The sequence below is a fragment of the Mustela nivalis genome (assembly GCF_964662115.1).
Source record: "Mustela nivalis genome assembly, chromosome: 12".
Taxonomy (NCBI): domain Eukaryota; kingdom Metazoa; phylum Chordata; class Mammalia; order Carnivora; family Mustelidae; genus Mustela; species Mustela nivalis.
The window spans coordinates 65,533,660-65,550,919 of NC_139031.1; the positions used below are offsets into that span (position 1 = coordinate 65,533,660).

At 42.9% G+C, this 17,260-nt stretch overlaps 1 protein-coding gene and 1 long non-coding RNA gene across 3 annotated transcripts in view; one reads left to right on the forward strand and one right to left on the reverse strand.

The window, feature by feature from the left end:
• Positions 1–299: 299 nt before the first annotated feature.
• On the reverse strand, positions 300–4,168 carry LOC309845522. 2 transcript variants are annotated; one of them, XR_014301321.1, is made up of 2 exons: positions 4,037–4,168; positions 300–597 (listed from the first exon to the last, which is right to left on the reverse strand). It is a non-coding gene; the product is annotated as an uncharacterized lncRNA (long non-coding RNA). The 2 variants fall into 2 exon arrangements; XR_014301322.1 differs by lacking the exon at positions 4,037–4,168 and adding an exon at positions 3,868–3,958.
• SLC25A13 (solute carrier family 25 member 13) overlaps positions 4,005–17,260 on the forward strand; it is a 180,519-nt gene continuing 167,263 nt past the window's right edge. Inside the window, 3 exon segments of the mRNA XM_082693601.1 lie at positions 4,005–4,413; positions 4,415–4,458; positions 4,461–4,510. Of these exon segments, the coding sequence (XP_082549727.1) occupies positions 4,019–4,413; positions 4,415–4,458; positions 4,461–4,510 (489 nt within the window). The 5' untranslated portion in view covers positions 4,005–4,018.

Sequence of the window (17,260 nt, forward strand, 5' to 3'; positions counted from 1 at the left end):
CTTTTTAGGGAGCTGAGGAAAACCAGATAGTTTAAGAGCACGGTCAAAGGGCATCTACAAGGTATGGCTGCTCTGGGAAAGGTGAAAGCTCAGAGCAGGACACGTTGTTCACTTTTCTGAATTCCTGGGGCTTGAGCTCACACTTGGGCTGTGTGCCTTCATAGCCCATGAGCTTTCCCCATGATTTGGATTGGCTGCTTTCCCAGCACGCCAGGTTGGCACCTGGTGCTATAAGACAGATGGCTTTGGGACCTCTATGGGTTTCTTTGGGCGGCTATAACAAAGTACTACAAACTGGGTAGCTTCAAACAAAAGAAATTTATTATCTCATGGTTCTGCGGAGTACAAGTCCCCAGTCAAGGTGATTTTCCCAATCAAATCAAGCAGAGCCACGCTCCCACCGAGATTCTAGGTAAAATTCTGTCTTTCGTCTTCTTAGTTTCTGGTGGTGGCTATTGACTGTTGGCATTCCTTGGCTCATAGCTGGGTCACACTAATCTCTGCCTTTTTATCACCTGGCCTTCTTTGGTATGTCTCTGTGGCTTCTTCTAAGTGCATCAGTGTCGGTTACTTTCAAATGGTAGGGAGGATGGTAGTCTGGGAACAGAGAGAAGGGACAAGTATGAGACAAGTCAGTTATCAAGAGTGCACCTAAGCCTGTCAGTACATGATGAAGAGGTCAGAGGGAACATGGTAGGTGCCCAGGCAACTTACACTTTATCTTCTCAGATGATGTTTCACATCATGCTATTGCTTCCAAGGAAATCAAGGAGGATCTTTCCTATTTCAGAGCTTGTGACTGAAAAGTTCGTATTTTGAAAAACTTTTTGAAAATTTATTTTTTGGGGGAAATTCTAAAATGAAGGAAGAAGCTTAATAATTGAGTCTGACTCCAAATGTAAGTCCAAATTCACTTTTATCCATATGTGGATACACTTGCATCCATAGAGTGGTAGGTTTTGTAGGTGGACTGATAGCCCCCCAAAAGACGTCCACATCCTAAACTCTGGAGCCTATAAATGTTAATGTCTATGGCAGAGACTTTGCAGATGTGATTAAGGATCTGGAGGGTGGAAAGATTATCCTGGATTATCTGGGTTGGCTCTAGATGCCACTGTGAGTGTCCCTAAGGGGGAAGTGGAGGAATTCTTAGACAGAAGACACCATGTGAGGGAAGCAGAGTCACACACAGAAGATGCTATCTATGTATGTGGGCTTAGAAGATGAAGAAAAGGCTGTGAACCCCTGGAAAAGGTAAAGAAACAGATTCTCGCCTATATCTTCTGGAGAAAGCCCAGCCCTACCATCACCTTGATTGTAGTCCCTTAAGGCTCATTTTGAAATTCTGACCTCCAGAATCGTAAGAGAATATATTTCTGTTGTACGTCACCAACCATGTGGTAACTTTGTTAGAACAGCCATAAGAAACTTACAAACAAGAGTACGATGCTTTGTCCTATATTTAAAAACATAACTCTTTCAGAAAACTTATCATGAGCCCTGAGTAAGATATAGACTGGTGAATCACTCTATTGTACACCTGAAACTGAAATAACACTATATTTATTCAGTATATAAAACTGAATGAAATTAAAGAAAATATATAACTCTCTTACATAAGGACATAGATACATCAAGACTTGAAGACAATACAGTAAAATGTTTAACAGTGGCTAACTCTGGTGGTGGGATTTCGAGTGATTTTTTTTTTTTTTTTGGTCATTACTATGATTTCCTAAATTCTCCAAGATATCCAGAGAAAATCTTACAGATTCTTGATTCTTTTTCTATTTTTTTTTTCTTTAAAAGTTAAGGGAACATTATTCAATCTTAAAGAATCTTAAAACTCTGACACACACTGCCACATGGATGGAACTTAAGGACATTATGCTCAATCAAGTAAGCCAGTCACAAAAAGACAAATATTATATGATTTCACTTTTATGAGGTATCCAGTATAGTCAAATTTTTAGAGACATAACGTAGAATGGTAGTTGGTTGCCAGGGGCTGCAGGGGAGGGAAGACTGGGAGTGGCTGTTTAATAAGCATAGAGTTTTAGTTCTGCAAGATAAAAAAGAGTTCTGGAGATTGCATAACATGAGTGTGCTTAACAGGACTGAACCATACACTTAAGATTGGTTAAAAATAGATTCAAACCACATTGAGGGCACCTGGGTGGCTCAGTCGGTTTGGCGACTGCCTTCAGCTCAGGTCATGATCCCGGAGTCCTGGGATGGAGGGTGGTCCCCGGGGACTAAGCTTCTCCCTCTGATCTTCCACCCTCTCATGCTCTCTTTTACTTGTTCTCTCTCAAATAAATAAATAAAATCTTCAGAAAAAAAAAAAAAAAACACACATTGAAAATTTTTAAAGTTCATCTACATTATAAAAGGAGAGCTTCAGTGATGCCCTTAAAAATAAATATGCGGTATGTGATGTGATCTTGGTTACATGAGGTTGGGTCTTCTCTGGACCTTTTAAATTCCTTTAGAGCAGCTGGGGCCACTTCTCCGCATGAGCTGTAGACCCATCCCCCTGCCATTCTTTTCTCTATCAATTCCCCTGGTTTTGCTTTTGTTTTTGTTCTTTCACTCTGCATGGTCTTTCTTCTCTATGAACATGTTCAAGTTTTTCCGGCTCTGTTAGATTTCTTGGGAGTATGTTAATCAGTTGCTCCTCTTTGAAATGCTTATTTTACTGGCTTTTCAAGGTAATATGTATATTGCATATCCTCTTCTTACAAAAAGACACACACTTCAAAACACTCCTTTCTTGTATTACTGATCTCGGGTGTCTTGCCAACATTCATATACCAGGGATGTAGGTGCAAGATAGGACGACTCTGCTTCTCTCTCCCACCCCCACATATATTAGTCATCATATTAGTGACTAATTTTACCTCCTATATATTCTTTTAGCCCCATCCCATCTCTAGTTTCAGGCCCTCAGCCTGCCTTGTCTGAATATACCAACAGTTCCATCTTGCCCCATCTTTCCCACTGCAAGCAGAGTGATCCGTCTGTATTGCAAAACTTCAAACACTACTTCCTGCTCTAAAGCCCTTCAGTTACTACCCTTCAGCATGGCATCTGACACCCTCTATGACATGATCACTACCTGTACATCCAGACCCTTCATGCACCAGTCCCACAGCTCAAGTCACCTTTCATGACCAACTACTTTCATAACTTGCTGTGGTTCTCCAGCAATTTCTGAGTCTCCTGCCTCTCTTCCTTTTCTCTGGGTGGAAAACCCTTCCCCTCCACTTCACTGAACTAATACACAGCCTCTTTTCTGCATACAACTTAGGCATTATCTCCCTTAAGGTACTTTCAGAGTCCTCAGTGTTCCCACAGTGCCCTGGGAACAGGTTATTGCCTTAACAGGTTATTTAAATAGCAGTTAACTATTTATGCATGGACCTCCTCACTAACCCTTAAGCTGTTTAAGGGCTGGGACCATCTTTCAAGTCATTTTGATGTTTCCAGTATCTAGCACAGTGCCTGGCACATGTAGGCACTCAATTGGTATTGATGTATTAAAATAATTAATAATACACTTTTGCTGAAAGGTTATATCCATAACCCACAAAACATTTAAAGCCCTTTTCTCTTACCACCATTGCCCCAATTATAAATTGTCATGGCAGAGACACGTGAATGGAATTTTGATAAAGAGGGCTAAGATCTCTGGAGGGTTACACATTCAAATTTTCCAATTAAAATTCTGACCTAGTTATCTTAACAGAGCCTATATTCGGGGTGTGTGTGTGTGTGTGTTGGGGCGAATCTTTGACATCTTCCATCCTAATACGTGGGGCTGAAACGAAGTGGCCTCCCGAATATTATGTTCCGCACTATATATACCTGGTTGGTACTTAGAGTTTACAGATTTGGCCTCAAAGTAGATTTGCTAGTGATATCACTTTGCTATCTTCCCTTCGACTGGCCAATGCCTTTGGATACATTCTACTATGGTGCAGAGTGGAGCCCCTTTGAAGGCGAACCGACATAGAAAATGTGGCTAAAGAGTGACCTAGTGGAGTTCTCGGCTTCCTCAGGCTCCGTGCCCCTCCTGGCGAGTCTCACCCGGGTCTGGCCGTTCCCAGTCGAAGTCAGAAGTTTCCCTCGTCAGGTCACCTACCCCCAGGCCACCGGTCCGCGCCGCCGAGGTCGCCGCCCCGGGGCCGGGGTCACGTGCGCGCGCCCCGTCCACCGCCCCCCCCCCCCCCGGACCCGGGCCCGCCCCGGGCCGCAGGGCAGAGGCCGTCGGATCACGCGCGCCCCGGCGGCCCCGGCCGGGCGCAGCCAATGGGCGGGCGGCGCCCGCATGACCCGCGCCGGCGGGAGGGCGTGGGGAGGCAGGCCAGGCGCGCACGCTGTCGGGCTGTATCGCCACCCCCGCTGCCGCCCGGACTGGAAGTGAGCCGCCGGGGCCCACGGTGCCAGCCAGCCTCCGGGAGGGTCCTGCAGCCGCCCGCACTCGGGGCGCAGCATGGCGACCGCCAAGGTAAGCGTCGGCCCGTTGCCCCGGGGAGCGTGCCGGCCGGTCGGGGCCGGGGGACTCGGGAGCCTCAGGCGTTCACGTGCCGAGTTGGTGCAACGTGGAAAACAAATGGGAGAGGGGCGTGGGGCAGCTGTTCCACCTTGCAGCAGCGGGAGGAGGTGGGTGACCGTTCCTCCCGGGGTAGCACATGTGGCCGGTGCGGGGACGGAGGCCCGACCTTGCGGTAGAAACTTTGCCGGTCGAACCCTCCCACTTGGCCCGGGAGGGGAGTAGGTGTCTGGTCGGCGTCCTGCGGGCTGAACCACGCTGGGCTTGGAGAAGCCCGGTGGGCCAGGGCGGGCGAGGGCCCGGGGTCCTTAAGAGCCCCGCGACTGCCCCAGAGCGCACCTGCTTCTGACCCCGGTTGTTGTTGACTCGGGCCTCTCCTTCCCGGCGGCACAGCGCGGGCTGAAGCCAGAGCCTATTAGGTTTCAAAGGCCCCGCCCTCCCGCGGGTGGGGAAGTCACCTTGACTTCCGCTGGTCGGAGAAGTCGGTGTGCGCGCGCGCGTGTGTAACAACTCCGGAGGACCCCCGTCCCGCCCCCACTTCCCATTCTTCAGCCCTCTCCCCATCTGACAACACTTACATACCGGCCTCTGAGCGTTTGAGAGGCTTCTTTTTAGAAATGACAAAACAGATTGTCTTGGGAGCCTGTTAACTCTTGTGAAGTTTTACTTAAAAGGAATTCTGTGTAATGTGAATCATTCACAAACCCAGAGGAAAGGCAACTCCGACAGCTTGACCTTTCCTCTTTCACCGTTTTTTGGAAACCTGGACACCATTTCAGTCTCTTTGGACTCCATTTCAACTTTTCTGACAGAATACCATATTTAGTCCCAATCACTTGACTCATTGGAATTTATTGCTTTTAATTTTAAGTTCACGAAGGCAGCCCTTTAATCAAGCCTATACAACTTCTTAGTTCGTTTTAAGTGCCGTGAACTTAAATATACCCAACATCTCAAACATTTGTCCTTAATCAAAACTCGGTGATAACCCTCAAGAGGAAAACATGGCCAACACATCATATTCCTATTTATTCAAGCAAACTAATCACATTTGCAATGGAAATTGTAAGCAGACAAATATATTTAAATGCTGTTCTATGACTTAAGTTTCTCCAGGCTCCCCAAATCTGCAGACTTCGTGTTCCTAACTATGTGGCCTAAGTGGCCTTTTTCTTTTCTGTAATTACTCTTGAGTTCCATCCTCAAGAGTCTGCTCTTGGGTGTGTGCATGAGTGTGTTTGTGTGTGAACATATGGGTATAGAGAACTATTTTAGGTAGATTCTTTAAGGATCCCTGGTATTCATTTTTGGAAACTACATTAACCCTTTCAAACCCAGTAGCCCTTGACCTTTTCTTTGCATTAAATTTGCATGCAGTCAGAGCCCAAGGCTTCATATGAATGCGTTCTCTCCTGGTGACTTCTTGCAGCAGAGTAGGTGAAAGTAGATTCCCGTACTTTATTTTTTAAATATCTGCAGGTGATTTAAATAATTTTAATTTGGGGATAAAATAATTGAGGGGCCTAAATTGAGGAATATGCATATAATATAATTGGAGTACAAGAAAAAGATCATTAACCAGTATGAAGTAAATAAGTGGCATGGAAGCAGATCCTGCTTTTTGGTTGTATCTTTGTGAAACTGTCACATCATGTCAATAAGTGCAGTTGAATTTTAGCCAAGTATGAGAGAGAAAATGAAACATTTCATTTTTGCTCTTCTGGAGTTTGTGTTTCTGTTTGTTTATTCATTTTAGCCTTGCCTCTTTTCAGGGTTTCTGATGGCTCATGTCATGTATACTTGTATTTATAAGCCAACAAGACATCAACCACAAAGTCAGAGTAGATGAGAAAAACAGGATGAAGGGAAAGTTAAGATGCAGCCAGGACTAAAGGTAGTGGAAAATAAGGATGTACTTGCTAGAGGTGACTGAATTTTCTAGCATCCAAAGTAAAGAGGTATACATGTATACAGGTATACATGACATGATCAGTGAGGTCAGTTCCTTGAGAGAGAGGTCTCCTTATACTGAGGATGGTTTCTCCCCATGTCCTTTTATATGCTGTGAGTGAACTGCATTCAAAACTAGCTCATGACCACACATATATGTCTGTGGGTTCCATAAGGCCATTTCTTGTAGTGTCACTCCCTGTAGCTCAAGGGCAGTGCCGTAAATGTAGTCTTAAAAGTTCCCAAAATGACTGTGGTGGTCTGCCTTAATCCAAGAGTGTCTCTTATTTAGTTGCCTTTTAGCACTATTCTTGGGAGGTGATTGTGTTGGCTACCAGTCAGTGTTGGACAACCCAAGTTAAAGGCTGTGCTCTTTGTTTTTTCCTGGAGTGCAGTTATTCCATATTGCTGGGTTGAACACAGAGCAATAGTCTCATTTAGAAGTAGGACTGACATCCCCTCTTATTAAAACGTGAAGAGCTTGCCTAGGAGAGAGCTCACTTAAATGGAATGTCTCCGAGGTTGGGCCAAGAGTCTGAAACTCAGCAGTTATAGGTGAATTCCAGCACTCACTGTGATGAATTATTTGAATATTTAATTAGGCAGATTTGATATTTTCTGGATGAACTCAGTCACACCTAGCAGTTTCTTGATCTCTCTATTCTGAGTTTCCTTGTTTTTGTTTTTTTTTTCTTTTTCCCCAAATGTAACTAATTGTTCATGTCCCTCATCCTTTAAGTAGTTCATATAGGCAGGCCAAGAATCTAGTCTTTGTTCTGCTTTTATTTTGCATGAAGACTCCACATAACGATGCCAAAGGTACATGTTTTTCATGATGTAACATTTATCTAACTCCTAGTATTTTGAGACAAACTCAAAAAACTTCCATTCTCGGGGCACCTGGGTGGCTCAGTGGGTTAAGCCTCTGCCTTTGGCTCAGGTCATAATGTCAGGGTCCTGGGATAGAGCCCCGCATCAGGCTCCCTGCTCGGTGGGGAGCCTGCTTCCCCCCTCTCTCTGCAGGCCTCTCTGCCTGCTTGTGATCTCTGTCTGTCAAATAAGTAAATAAAATCCTTTACAAAAAAAAAAGCTTCCATTTTCTTGTTCTGCCTACTTTCATAAGGATAATCCTATAAGGGTTCCCTTGCTATATGGTAAATGGTAAGTGGCCTGCCTGTACTGTTGTGTTGTTTTCAGGATTTCTTTTAAAAACTTCCAAGCACTCCCTGCATGTATTAAAATGCAGACGAGTTTTTCAAAATTCATGCAACTCCACAAAAACTGCATTTTTAAAAAATTAGTATTAGAGAGGAAAAACCTTTCCTTCCCCTTCACCCCTTGTTTGGTTGTAGGGAACATTCCTTCTTGGTCATCGGTAGAGTTTGTACATTAATAATGAGGAAGTGAAACTAAATGAAACTCTTAAAAGTTAGAGAATGCTCCCTCCAGTTCAGCCAGGAGAGACGTTCAGAAACAATACTGGACATGGACCAGTAATTTGTCTAAAATTAGCCTAGACCTGAAAGAAAGGAATTTGGAGACAAATTGAAGTGTTAGTCATGAAAATGTGGTCTGTAGGACTAGTACACTTAGTGTTGATAGTCCCTTCTTGGATGAGATGTTGCCGTGATCGTATTATGTTCTTTCTTATGTTCCAGATGTGGCTAAGTTGAGGATATGAAAATGAGTTGGTCTCCCTTTGGGCCTTCAAGAAGACCATAGCCACACTGCAGGCAGATTCCTCTTATGGAAATGCCTGGGTAGGATTAGTGCTATAACAAGGGCTATGGGGGCATCAGGGAAGGAGACCATGTCTGTGGGCATAGGAGGTGGTATTTCAGCGTGAATGATTGGGGGGAAGAGGGAAGACCCATTCCAGTGATAAGAAACAGCAGGTGAAAGGCAGAGTTATGTTACTTACAGAGGAACCTTGGTCTGGCAGCCTTTTCCCTGGCTCACCTGGTTTGGGACCCTGTGCTGTAGGTGTTCCTCAGTTAGGCCGCACTCCTTACAAGTGTCGCTCAGCCAATAGAGAACTGGGGGGTGGGAGTGGTGGGAAGGATTGAAAGCCAGGATATAGCACCTAAACAAACTAGGGGGCACATCTTTTTGGGTATGGAGTTGTTTATAAGATTGCTGGAGGGGCTGTGACTCCTTCTGCTTCTTTGACTTTTTGTCCTATGTCTGGCCTCTACTTTTGTTCGTTTTTTTTTTTTTTTTTTAAAGATTTTATTTATTTATTTGAAAGACGGAGATCACAAGTAGGCAGAGAGGCAGGCAGAGAGAGAGAGAGAGGGAAGCAGGCTTCCTGCGGAGCAGGGAGCCCAATGCGGGGCTCGATCCCAGGACCCTGAGATCATGACCCGAGCCAAAGGCAGCAGCCCAAACCACTGAGCCACCCAGGCACCCCCTTTTGTTCGGTTCTTAAATGGAATCATTCTGCCCTGAGTTTCCCACTCTCTGTCAGTGGGAAGCTCCCCTCTTCGCTCAGCATGTGCTTCTTCATAAGCATCCATCCTTGCTGCCATGATGCCTTGGGGGTGTGTCTTGGAAAGGAGGAATGTGTGACTCTGCAGATGCATGTTGGTTTTGCTGGGAAGTAAGGGGGCTGTGCCCTCACCACGGTGATACAGTTCCTTTAGCATGTCTTCAGCAGCAACTTAGCAAGCCCTGTTTTCATGGCCTATTTAACCAGACCCTCTTGTTGGGTTAAATCGACCCAGTTAATGGTGGCTCTGGTGTGTTACTTAGGAATTATTCCCAGTGGTTGATACGTAGCGTGGTGGTCTGGTTTGTTGATTGGAAACGTTTACAAGATAGAGTACTCATATTCAGCCATTTCCTTTGGAAATTTGCTGTGCAGTTGTGGGAGTGAAAATAAGCCCGGATGGTTCCTTTTGACTTTAGGTGCTGACAACATAGCAGAGTTGGCAGTGTTGAAATTCTTAGTAATTTAACCTAAATAAACCACTCTATTTAATGACTGTTATTAGGCTGGTAGCTTTGTCTTGATTTCCACATGTAGTCACAGTTTCCACATGTTATCCATGAAAATTGTTGACTTGATATGTAAGAGTCAGATATTTCAAGATAAACTTACTGTTCTATGGTAAAATGTCTTTTGCATAAGACTCGCGCAGTACGGTTTGGAGGAAAATTGTATAAGTCTAAGTGTAGAGGAGGGAAAAGTTTTTCTGGACTCTCCTAGGGGTCCCTGGCTGGATCTGAGAAGTAAATTGACAAAAACAAATGGGCAGGAGAAAAGCACACAAAGTTTACTGAATTTTTACCTGGGTATGGGAGTCTTCACAAGAGAAGGAAGACCCAGAGAAGTGACCAGGGCAGGAAACTTTTTATTCCTTTTAGACAAAGGAAGAGTGGGTTTGTAAATAACTGAGGTGAAGGGGTTTGGGCCAGGAGTAGTAAATGATGAAGAAGTAACTAGAAGACAAGGGTTAGTTTACTGAGGTTTTGTTTGTACAGCTGGCTGGGTCCCCACTTCCCCATCTCTGGCGATAAGAATGTCTTTCTTCCTCTGTTACAGGGAGGGTACCCTTCACATGGGAGTTACATGACCGATTTCGGGAAAGAAGGTTGTGGGGGCGGAAGTCAGAGTGACCTTCCTGCTCCTGCTGTTTTCTCAGACTCCTTTGGCTTCAGACATTACAGATGCCAAGGCGCTGCGTTTTGGTGCAGTGTGTCCTGAACCCCATCATAAGCCTGATTTGAACAGGCTTGTAGCCCCAGGTGCCCATATAGAAGTTTTTCTAAGTTAGGCATGAGATTTTCGTGTGTCTGAGTCTGGTCACGGCGGTAGGTTGAGCTGCAGAGGAGCTCGGAACTGATTTCTTAAGTGGGAGGAGCCTGCAAAGAACGTTTTATTTACTTATGTTTGTGTAGCTCTGGTTTATTGAGGAGCTAGCCGGGGAGGAGTGGGCTTACATTGATGGTGAACACATGGATGAGTCTAACTTCTCTGGGAAAGTAGGGAGTGTCTGTGACGTGTGTGATGAGCAAATGCAGTGTAACGTGTGCAAATTCTTTGGGGATTAGGAAGTGCTGCAGGATGACCAAGAGATGCCTTTGTGGGCTGTTGGACATTTCTACCTAACTGAAAACTGGGGGACATAGACATTATTTGATTTACCTGGAGAAGACATAGTTTGCTTTTCTTATGCTTGTGACCCATTCAGTGTTCACCATAATAGTTAGCCGATGTGGCTGCTTAGCCAGATTGTCTGAGTGGTCTTCTGGAGACTTGCTGTTGGAACTTTCGGTCCATGGGCCAGCAGCTTTGGTTTACTTGGGAGCTTGTTAGAACTGCAGCATTTTTGGACTCAGCCCAGGCCAAAGATTTTGTTGCATCAGAATCTGCATTTTAACTAGATCCCCAGGGGACTGTATGCACATTAAAGTTTGAAGAATAGTGGTCTGGAAGTCTCATTACTGTGTAATTAAATGTAGTTGCCTTCCTATGCCAAGGTTGCAGCACCTTTTGAATTGGTTGTAAGTTAGTCCAACTTTTTGCAGAATTAAATAAATAATAATAAAATCCAGGATAAATTTTAGGGTTTTGGGATTAGTTTTGATTCTGCATTGGGGTCAGGGTATTATTTTTGGAACATATCCCCTAATTATTATTTAAGGGAGTGTACGATTATTATACAAGGGTTGTACTTTTCTCCATTCTTAACTACCCACCCATACTTACAGGTCCTGAAAATGAACTTGTGCCTCTTCTCTTTTTTGACATTCCCTCCTAAAGTCGTCAGTTCTGAAACTGTTAGCCTGTCCTCCTCATATCTGGATTCATGGAACCCCATGTCCCACCGCTTTTTGCCTGTAACACTTTTCATCAGCATTCATGATATCCCCTCTCACGCTGACATCTTAACTCTCTCATTATTCCTTTATTCTCATTTGCTGGCTTCTTTTTGTCCTTCTGCTTCCCCCTGAACTGTGGGTGTCCCTAGATCCTCTTCCCTCTGAAGGGTGATGGCTCCGTGTCAGTCAGTCTGGATAGCTCTCTCAAGCAGCAACCTTGCATTTGCAGCTGTTTGTTACAGATCTCAATTTTTCTGCCTCAAAGTTATTTCCAACTCTAGAATTGAATTCATCTTGTTGATCGTTCCTCACTTTCAGCTTGTGACTTAACTTTCCTACTGATTCAGGTTTCCAAATAGCTCAGTTACGTGCCTGTTGTGGGTGGCCAGGAGAAGCCATCGGTGGGAATTTGGAAGAGGACCGAGAGATGGGTCCAGTAAACCCTGATGCCCTAGAGCAGGAATGTCCTATCTCTTCCATTTATGTCCCAACTTTTCATAAAGCATTGCTTTAGCTTCCAGCCTGGTCTTGCCTTTGGTCCTTTCCCTTCACTTCCCTCTCCATTCTGTCCAGGTCTGTCAAAGGCAGCTTCTAAGATTGGCTCTTATTGCCAGGCTCGAAGCAGTACTGTGTTCATGAGGACAGCGCTTAACAGTTTTTATTAAAAGATACATTTGGGTGTGTTGTTGATACTGACCATCTGCCAGCTCATACTGTACTGGGCTTACCAAAATGAGTCCGTTATTGGGCATGTTTTCAAGAATTCAGTCTGTGGGGATTAAAATAACCAGGTAATATGAAGATCCATGCTTATCTTTATGATTATCTTTATAATCATCTATAGCATAACAGGGAAAAGGTATTATAGCCTCATTTGACAGGGAAACTTAAGATTCAGAAATGTTGTGCAAGTAACAACAGCTTTAGCAGGTTACATTTATTTAATACAAAGTCAGGCACTGTTCTAGGCACTCTGAACATGAAGTAATTTAATCTTCTCAACAATTCTTGACATATAAGTGCTGTTCTTATCTCCATCATACAGATGGGCAGACTTACCTGAACAGAATGTTTAAGTGTCTTGCTGAACAGAGAAGTTAAATGATTTGTCCAAGGGCACACAGCTTAGAAGGGGCCAAGCTAGGATTTGGAAGTCAGGCAGCCTGGGTCCAGAGTCCAAGCACATAACCACAAGATGATATTGCCTTCTTTAATTTGCTTTGTTACACAATGTAGTTCTGTATTGCCTATAGAATAAAATTAATCTCTTCAGCCAGCTAACGCTTCCTTGGTCTTAGCTGTTGTCTCTTTTTTCCAGTATTACCTCACCCTTGTTCCCTTCTGATATCCTTCACAGTGGTTTGTGAATGGGACCCCTGTTCTCATTCCCAGCCATAAAGCTATGGCAACAGTGTAACTCCCAGGGAAAAAGGGAGCCTGTTTGTTTGTTTGTTATTTAATTTAGAGCTTAGTCAGAAGGGGTATTTCTTGTCATTTCTCTGTATGGGTTGGTAGGTTTTTTAAGTTTTTTATTTTAACTTTTTTAGTTCTCTTTAGTTCTTCTTAGGAACAGGGGTCTTAGTTTTATTTCACCATTCCTTCGGACACCTGCCAGGATGTTAATCCCATGTCCTGCAGTTATAGTTTTTACAGTTTGTTTGTTCTAATCAAGATTCAGACATGGGCCACACATGGCATTTGACTGATCTGCCTTTTAAATCCTGTTAATATGTAGGTTCTGCTGCCTCTCATTTTATTTCCGTGCAGTTTATTCCATGAGGGAATTGGGTCATCTTTCCTGCAGCTTGGATTTTACTGATTGCACCCCCCCTAGTGTTCCTTAGTCCTCAGTGTTTTCTGACAAGTGATCGATCTGGAGGCTTAATCAAGTTTAGAGTTTTATTAATTTTTAGTTTTTGTGTTTGGCTTGAGTACTTCCTAAGGGATGCTGGGTGCCTCTCTCAGGTTATTGGGTACTTGGTACCGAGTACTTCATCAGGGGCCCATAATTCTTGGTTCTTTCCTGTGATGTTATGTTTGATGAGTGGGTTTGGATGTTGCCTTTCTATTCCAGCAACTTCTGCATAATGGTTTATTTAAGTTGGCTAAATTTTTTTTTTAATTTTTATTTATTTACTTGACAGAGAAAGAGAGAGAGAGAGATCACAAGTAGGCAGAGAGGCGGGCAGAGAGAGAGAGGGAAGCAGGCTCCCCACTGAGCAGAGAGCCCAATGTGGGGCTCGATCCCAAGACCCTGAGATCATGACTTGAGCCAAAGGCAGAGGCTTAACCCACTGAGCCACCCAGGCGCCCCTAAGTTGGCTAAATTTTAATATTAGCAGTCATTTGCATGTATTATGATTTTCATTCTTTAAACACGCACACATATGTGTATACATACCCATATTACAATGAATGTGTCTCACAGTTATTACAAAAAAACAATGGCTGTTAAAATCAGTTAGCTATCAGTGGCTATAGAGTTTGTTTGGAATGATGAAATGAGGAGAGCTGGTGGTTGTCCAACATTGTGCATACACTAAATGCCACTGAATTGTGCACTTGAAAATGGTTAAAATGTTAAGTTTTGTAGTATTTTGCCATGAAAAAAAAAATCAATTGCAAATAGACTGTAACACATTGAATAAAAAAGAGCCACACTGTCATTTCATGAGAGAGTAGTATGCATGCCCCCAAAAGTCAAAGTGAGACAGAGAGTGAGAGGTCTAGCTTTTTTCTTTTCTTAAATACCAAAGAATGCCAACCAATAAAGGTGGAAGGCTCGATAGAATTAGGAAAAGGAAAAAATACCACTTCATAACCCTTGGGTAATAACTGATTTGGGCAAGGTTCTTCCAGTGGATGCTAAAACTTGTCAGTAAAAGTATCTCCTTATAAATTACTGTACAATGAAGAGCTCTGCTTCGACCTCTGATCCAATTTAACATTATCAGGAAATGGAACAAGCTATCATTGACAGTCCCCTGAGGTGATGCATTGGGAAGTACACAACATTCATGACATTGGGAGAATGCTTGTTAAAAATATTGGATCTAAGTCTAATCACAGAGAAACAATCAGACAAATACAGAAAGTAGGACTTTCTGTAAGACCTCTGGTCTGACTTCAAAAATGTCAATGTTGTGAATGAAAAGGCTAGATTAAAGACGTCCAAGGAGATGTGACAGCCAAATGCAGTACTTAAACCTGGGTCCAAAATAAATAAATGAAACAGTAAAATAAATAAGTAAAAGAATGCCCAACTGGTGTAACTTGAATGAGTGTATATTAAATGATTCTGGATTAATTTGCTAGGGCGGCCATAACAAAGTACCAGAGACAGAGTGGCTTAAACAACAGGAGTTTATTTACTTACAGATCTAGAGGCAGAAGTCCAGGATCAAGGTGTTGGCAGGGTTGGCAAGGTGAGATAAGATTTAGAATTTGCTCGTTAGTCCTTGGATGGCATTTTTCTCCCTGTGTCTTCACATAGTCTTCCCGTTGCGTCTGTGTCCCGATTTGATTTCTTGGGAGCATTCACACTCTTCTCTTACTGCAGGTTGATGTTGACTCTGTTTGAGGATCCCACTTCTTTCCAGTATCTCCCATTGCAGTACCAGAAGGAAAAGCTCAGTCCCTGCTTCTCTCTCTTGGTGGTTCTTGGAGATTTGTTAGCCCTATTTTGGTGTCCACCAGCAGTTTGAGAAGACCCTGGTCTTGACCTTTGTCCAGTTTTCTGTTGGATTATTTGTCTTTTCACATTGATTTGTTCTAAAAGCACTTTTAAGAACCTTGGCCCTTTGCCTTGTCTGTTGCACATTTTTTTTTTTTTTTTTTTTTGGTAGTTGTTTAACTGGTCAATACTCACCTTTGATTTTAAAAAGGTTTTTAAATTAAAAAATTACATATTTATTAATCTTTTCATTTATGGATTCCTTTATGGATTCTGAGCTGTTTGTGATGTTTAAACATGGCTTCCCCATTTAATAATATATAGGAAACCACTTGTGTTTTTCTAGTACTCTTTATAAGTCTCTCTTTCTCTCTTTTTGAAATTATTAATTATCTGAAGTTATTTTAATACAAGATGAAAGGTAGGAAACCAGTTTAATTTTTGTTGTTGTTCAACCCCAGGAAGTCATGAACCTTCACTGTAGTGCCACATCCCCAGCCACCATGACCTGCTGCCAGCTCAGTCCAGACCCTCTGCTGGCTTAGATTCTTAAGAGAAAGTACGATTAGTTCAGAAAGCCAAGGCAGCCTCCCCTTGCGGCCCAGTTGTCCTCCTGTGACTCCATCAGCTCAGCTGCTATGAATAGGAATATGGAAAGGGTACCAGGAACTGGGGAGCGAGGCACTGCTAGATTCTGTCCCAGCTTACACTGCTTTCATTCAGTCCTTTCCCTCCCTTCCCCGCCTCCTCACAAATGAGAGCACAGGCGGTCATGTTGCTGGTTAGTGATAGAGTGAAAATTCAAATGTCCAATTGCAAGGCTCATAAAACAAGGGCAAGTAGCATTCCATGAGGGGAATTTGGTTGGACAATTAGGAAAATCTTCCAAGAGGAATTGGCATTCGACCTAGGTCTTCAAAGAACTGCAGCATTTTTAAACTTCTCATGGAAATTTTCCATAATGTAGAAAAAAAAGAAAGAAAGAAAAAAAAAGAAAAGTATAATGAACCTCCATGTTCCCATCTAGCCAATTTCAGGAATCATCAGTTTGTGGCCAGTAATTGTTTCATTTATACTGCACTGGCTCTTCTCCTTCCATCCCCCTGATGTTTTCAGTACAAATCCCCATCATCATATCATTGTATATGTAAATATCAGTGTGTGTCTCTAAAAGAGATTTTTTTTTAAACGCACAACCAAAATATTATACCTAAAAAAAATTAGTGATTCTTCAATATGATCAGATATCTATTCTGTACACACTTGATACATTTTCCCATTTCTTAAAATTTTTTAAATAGTTTTTTAAATTGTCATCTACATAAGACTCAGGCATTGCAGTTAGTTGGTGTGTCTTAATTTTCTTTTAATCTCTAGGTTCTCCTGCTCTTTCAGTCTTGTAGTCTCTAAAAGCCAGTATAATATAATGGTTGAAATCTTGGACTCTGTGTTCAAATTATGGCTCTGGGCAAGTTACTCTATGTATACCTCAGTTTCCTGACTTATAAAAAGGGGTGTAGTTGCATTTGTTTCCTGGGTCAATGTGCTCATGTTTGCAAGGCTCAGAGCCAGGCCTGTAACATAGGTAGCTTATGGAAGTGTTAGCTGTGGGTTTGGAATCAGAGAAGTTGCTCAGAGGAACGTGGGAAGTCTGTGGAGCACCGAAGAGAGCAGAGGAGGGCTCATGTGAGTGAAATTGTGTGCATTCTTTAGAAGGGGGGGCCCTGGCTGTGCAGAGGGTTCCTGTTCTTTTTCTTTAGGCTTCCTCCTGGCTCCTTGACTGTTCTTCAGTTCAATGATGTTGATGCACAGTGGAATTTTGAACAGGTAAGGTATGATTTAGTGGAAGCAACTTTTCTATTGTCATTTGATTTGCTGCTTTCTCTTCCTCTGCATTTATGAAGTTAACTGTTCTCTCTCAGAAGCCATTTTAACTTTCGGTGGCATTATTTGGGCTCCAGCAACTTGTGATCTCTTAAGTAGAACCTTTCAGCACTTTATAAATATGTCATATACTTTTTATAGTCCTTTGTTCCCCATCAGGAACATACATCCCAGTATTCCGAACAGCACAATCAGTTTTTATTCATTTAAGGAGCAGTAGTAATTTGACACTTGCTAATATGTAACAAATTATATTGGGAGCTGTAATTACAATTGCAGCTGGTTCCTAATTATACTGTAACCTTGATGCTTTAAAAAAAAATGAAGACCGAGTTCAACCTGTAATACAGGAGAATAATATTCTCCATTCGGCA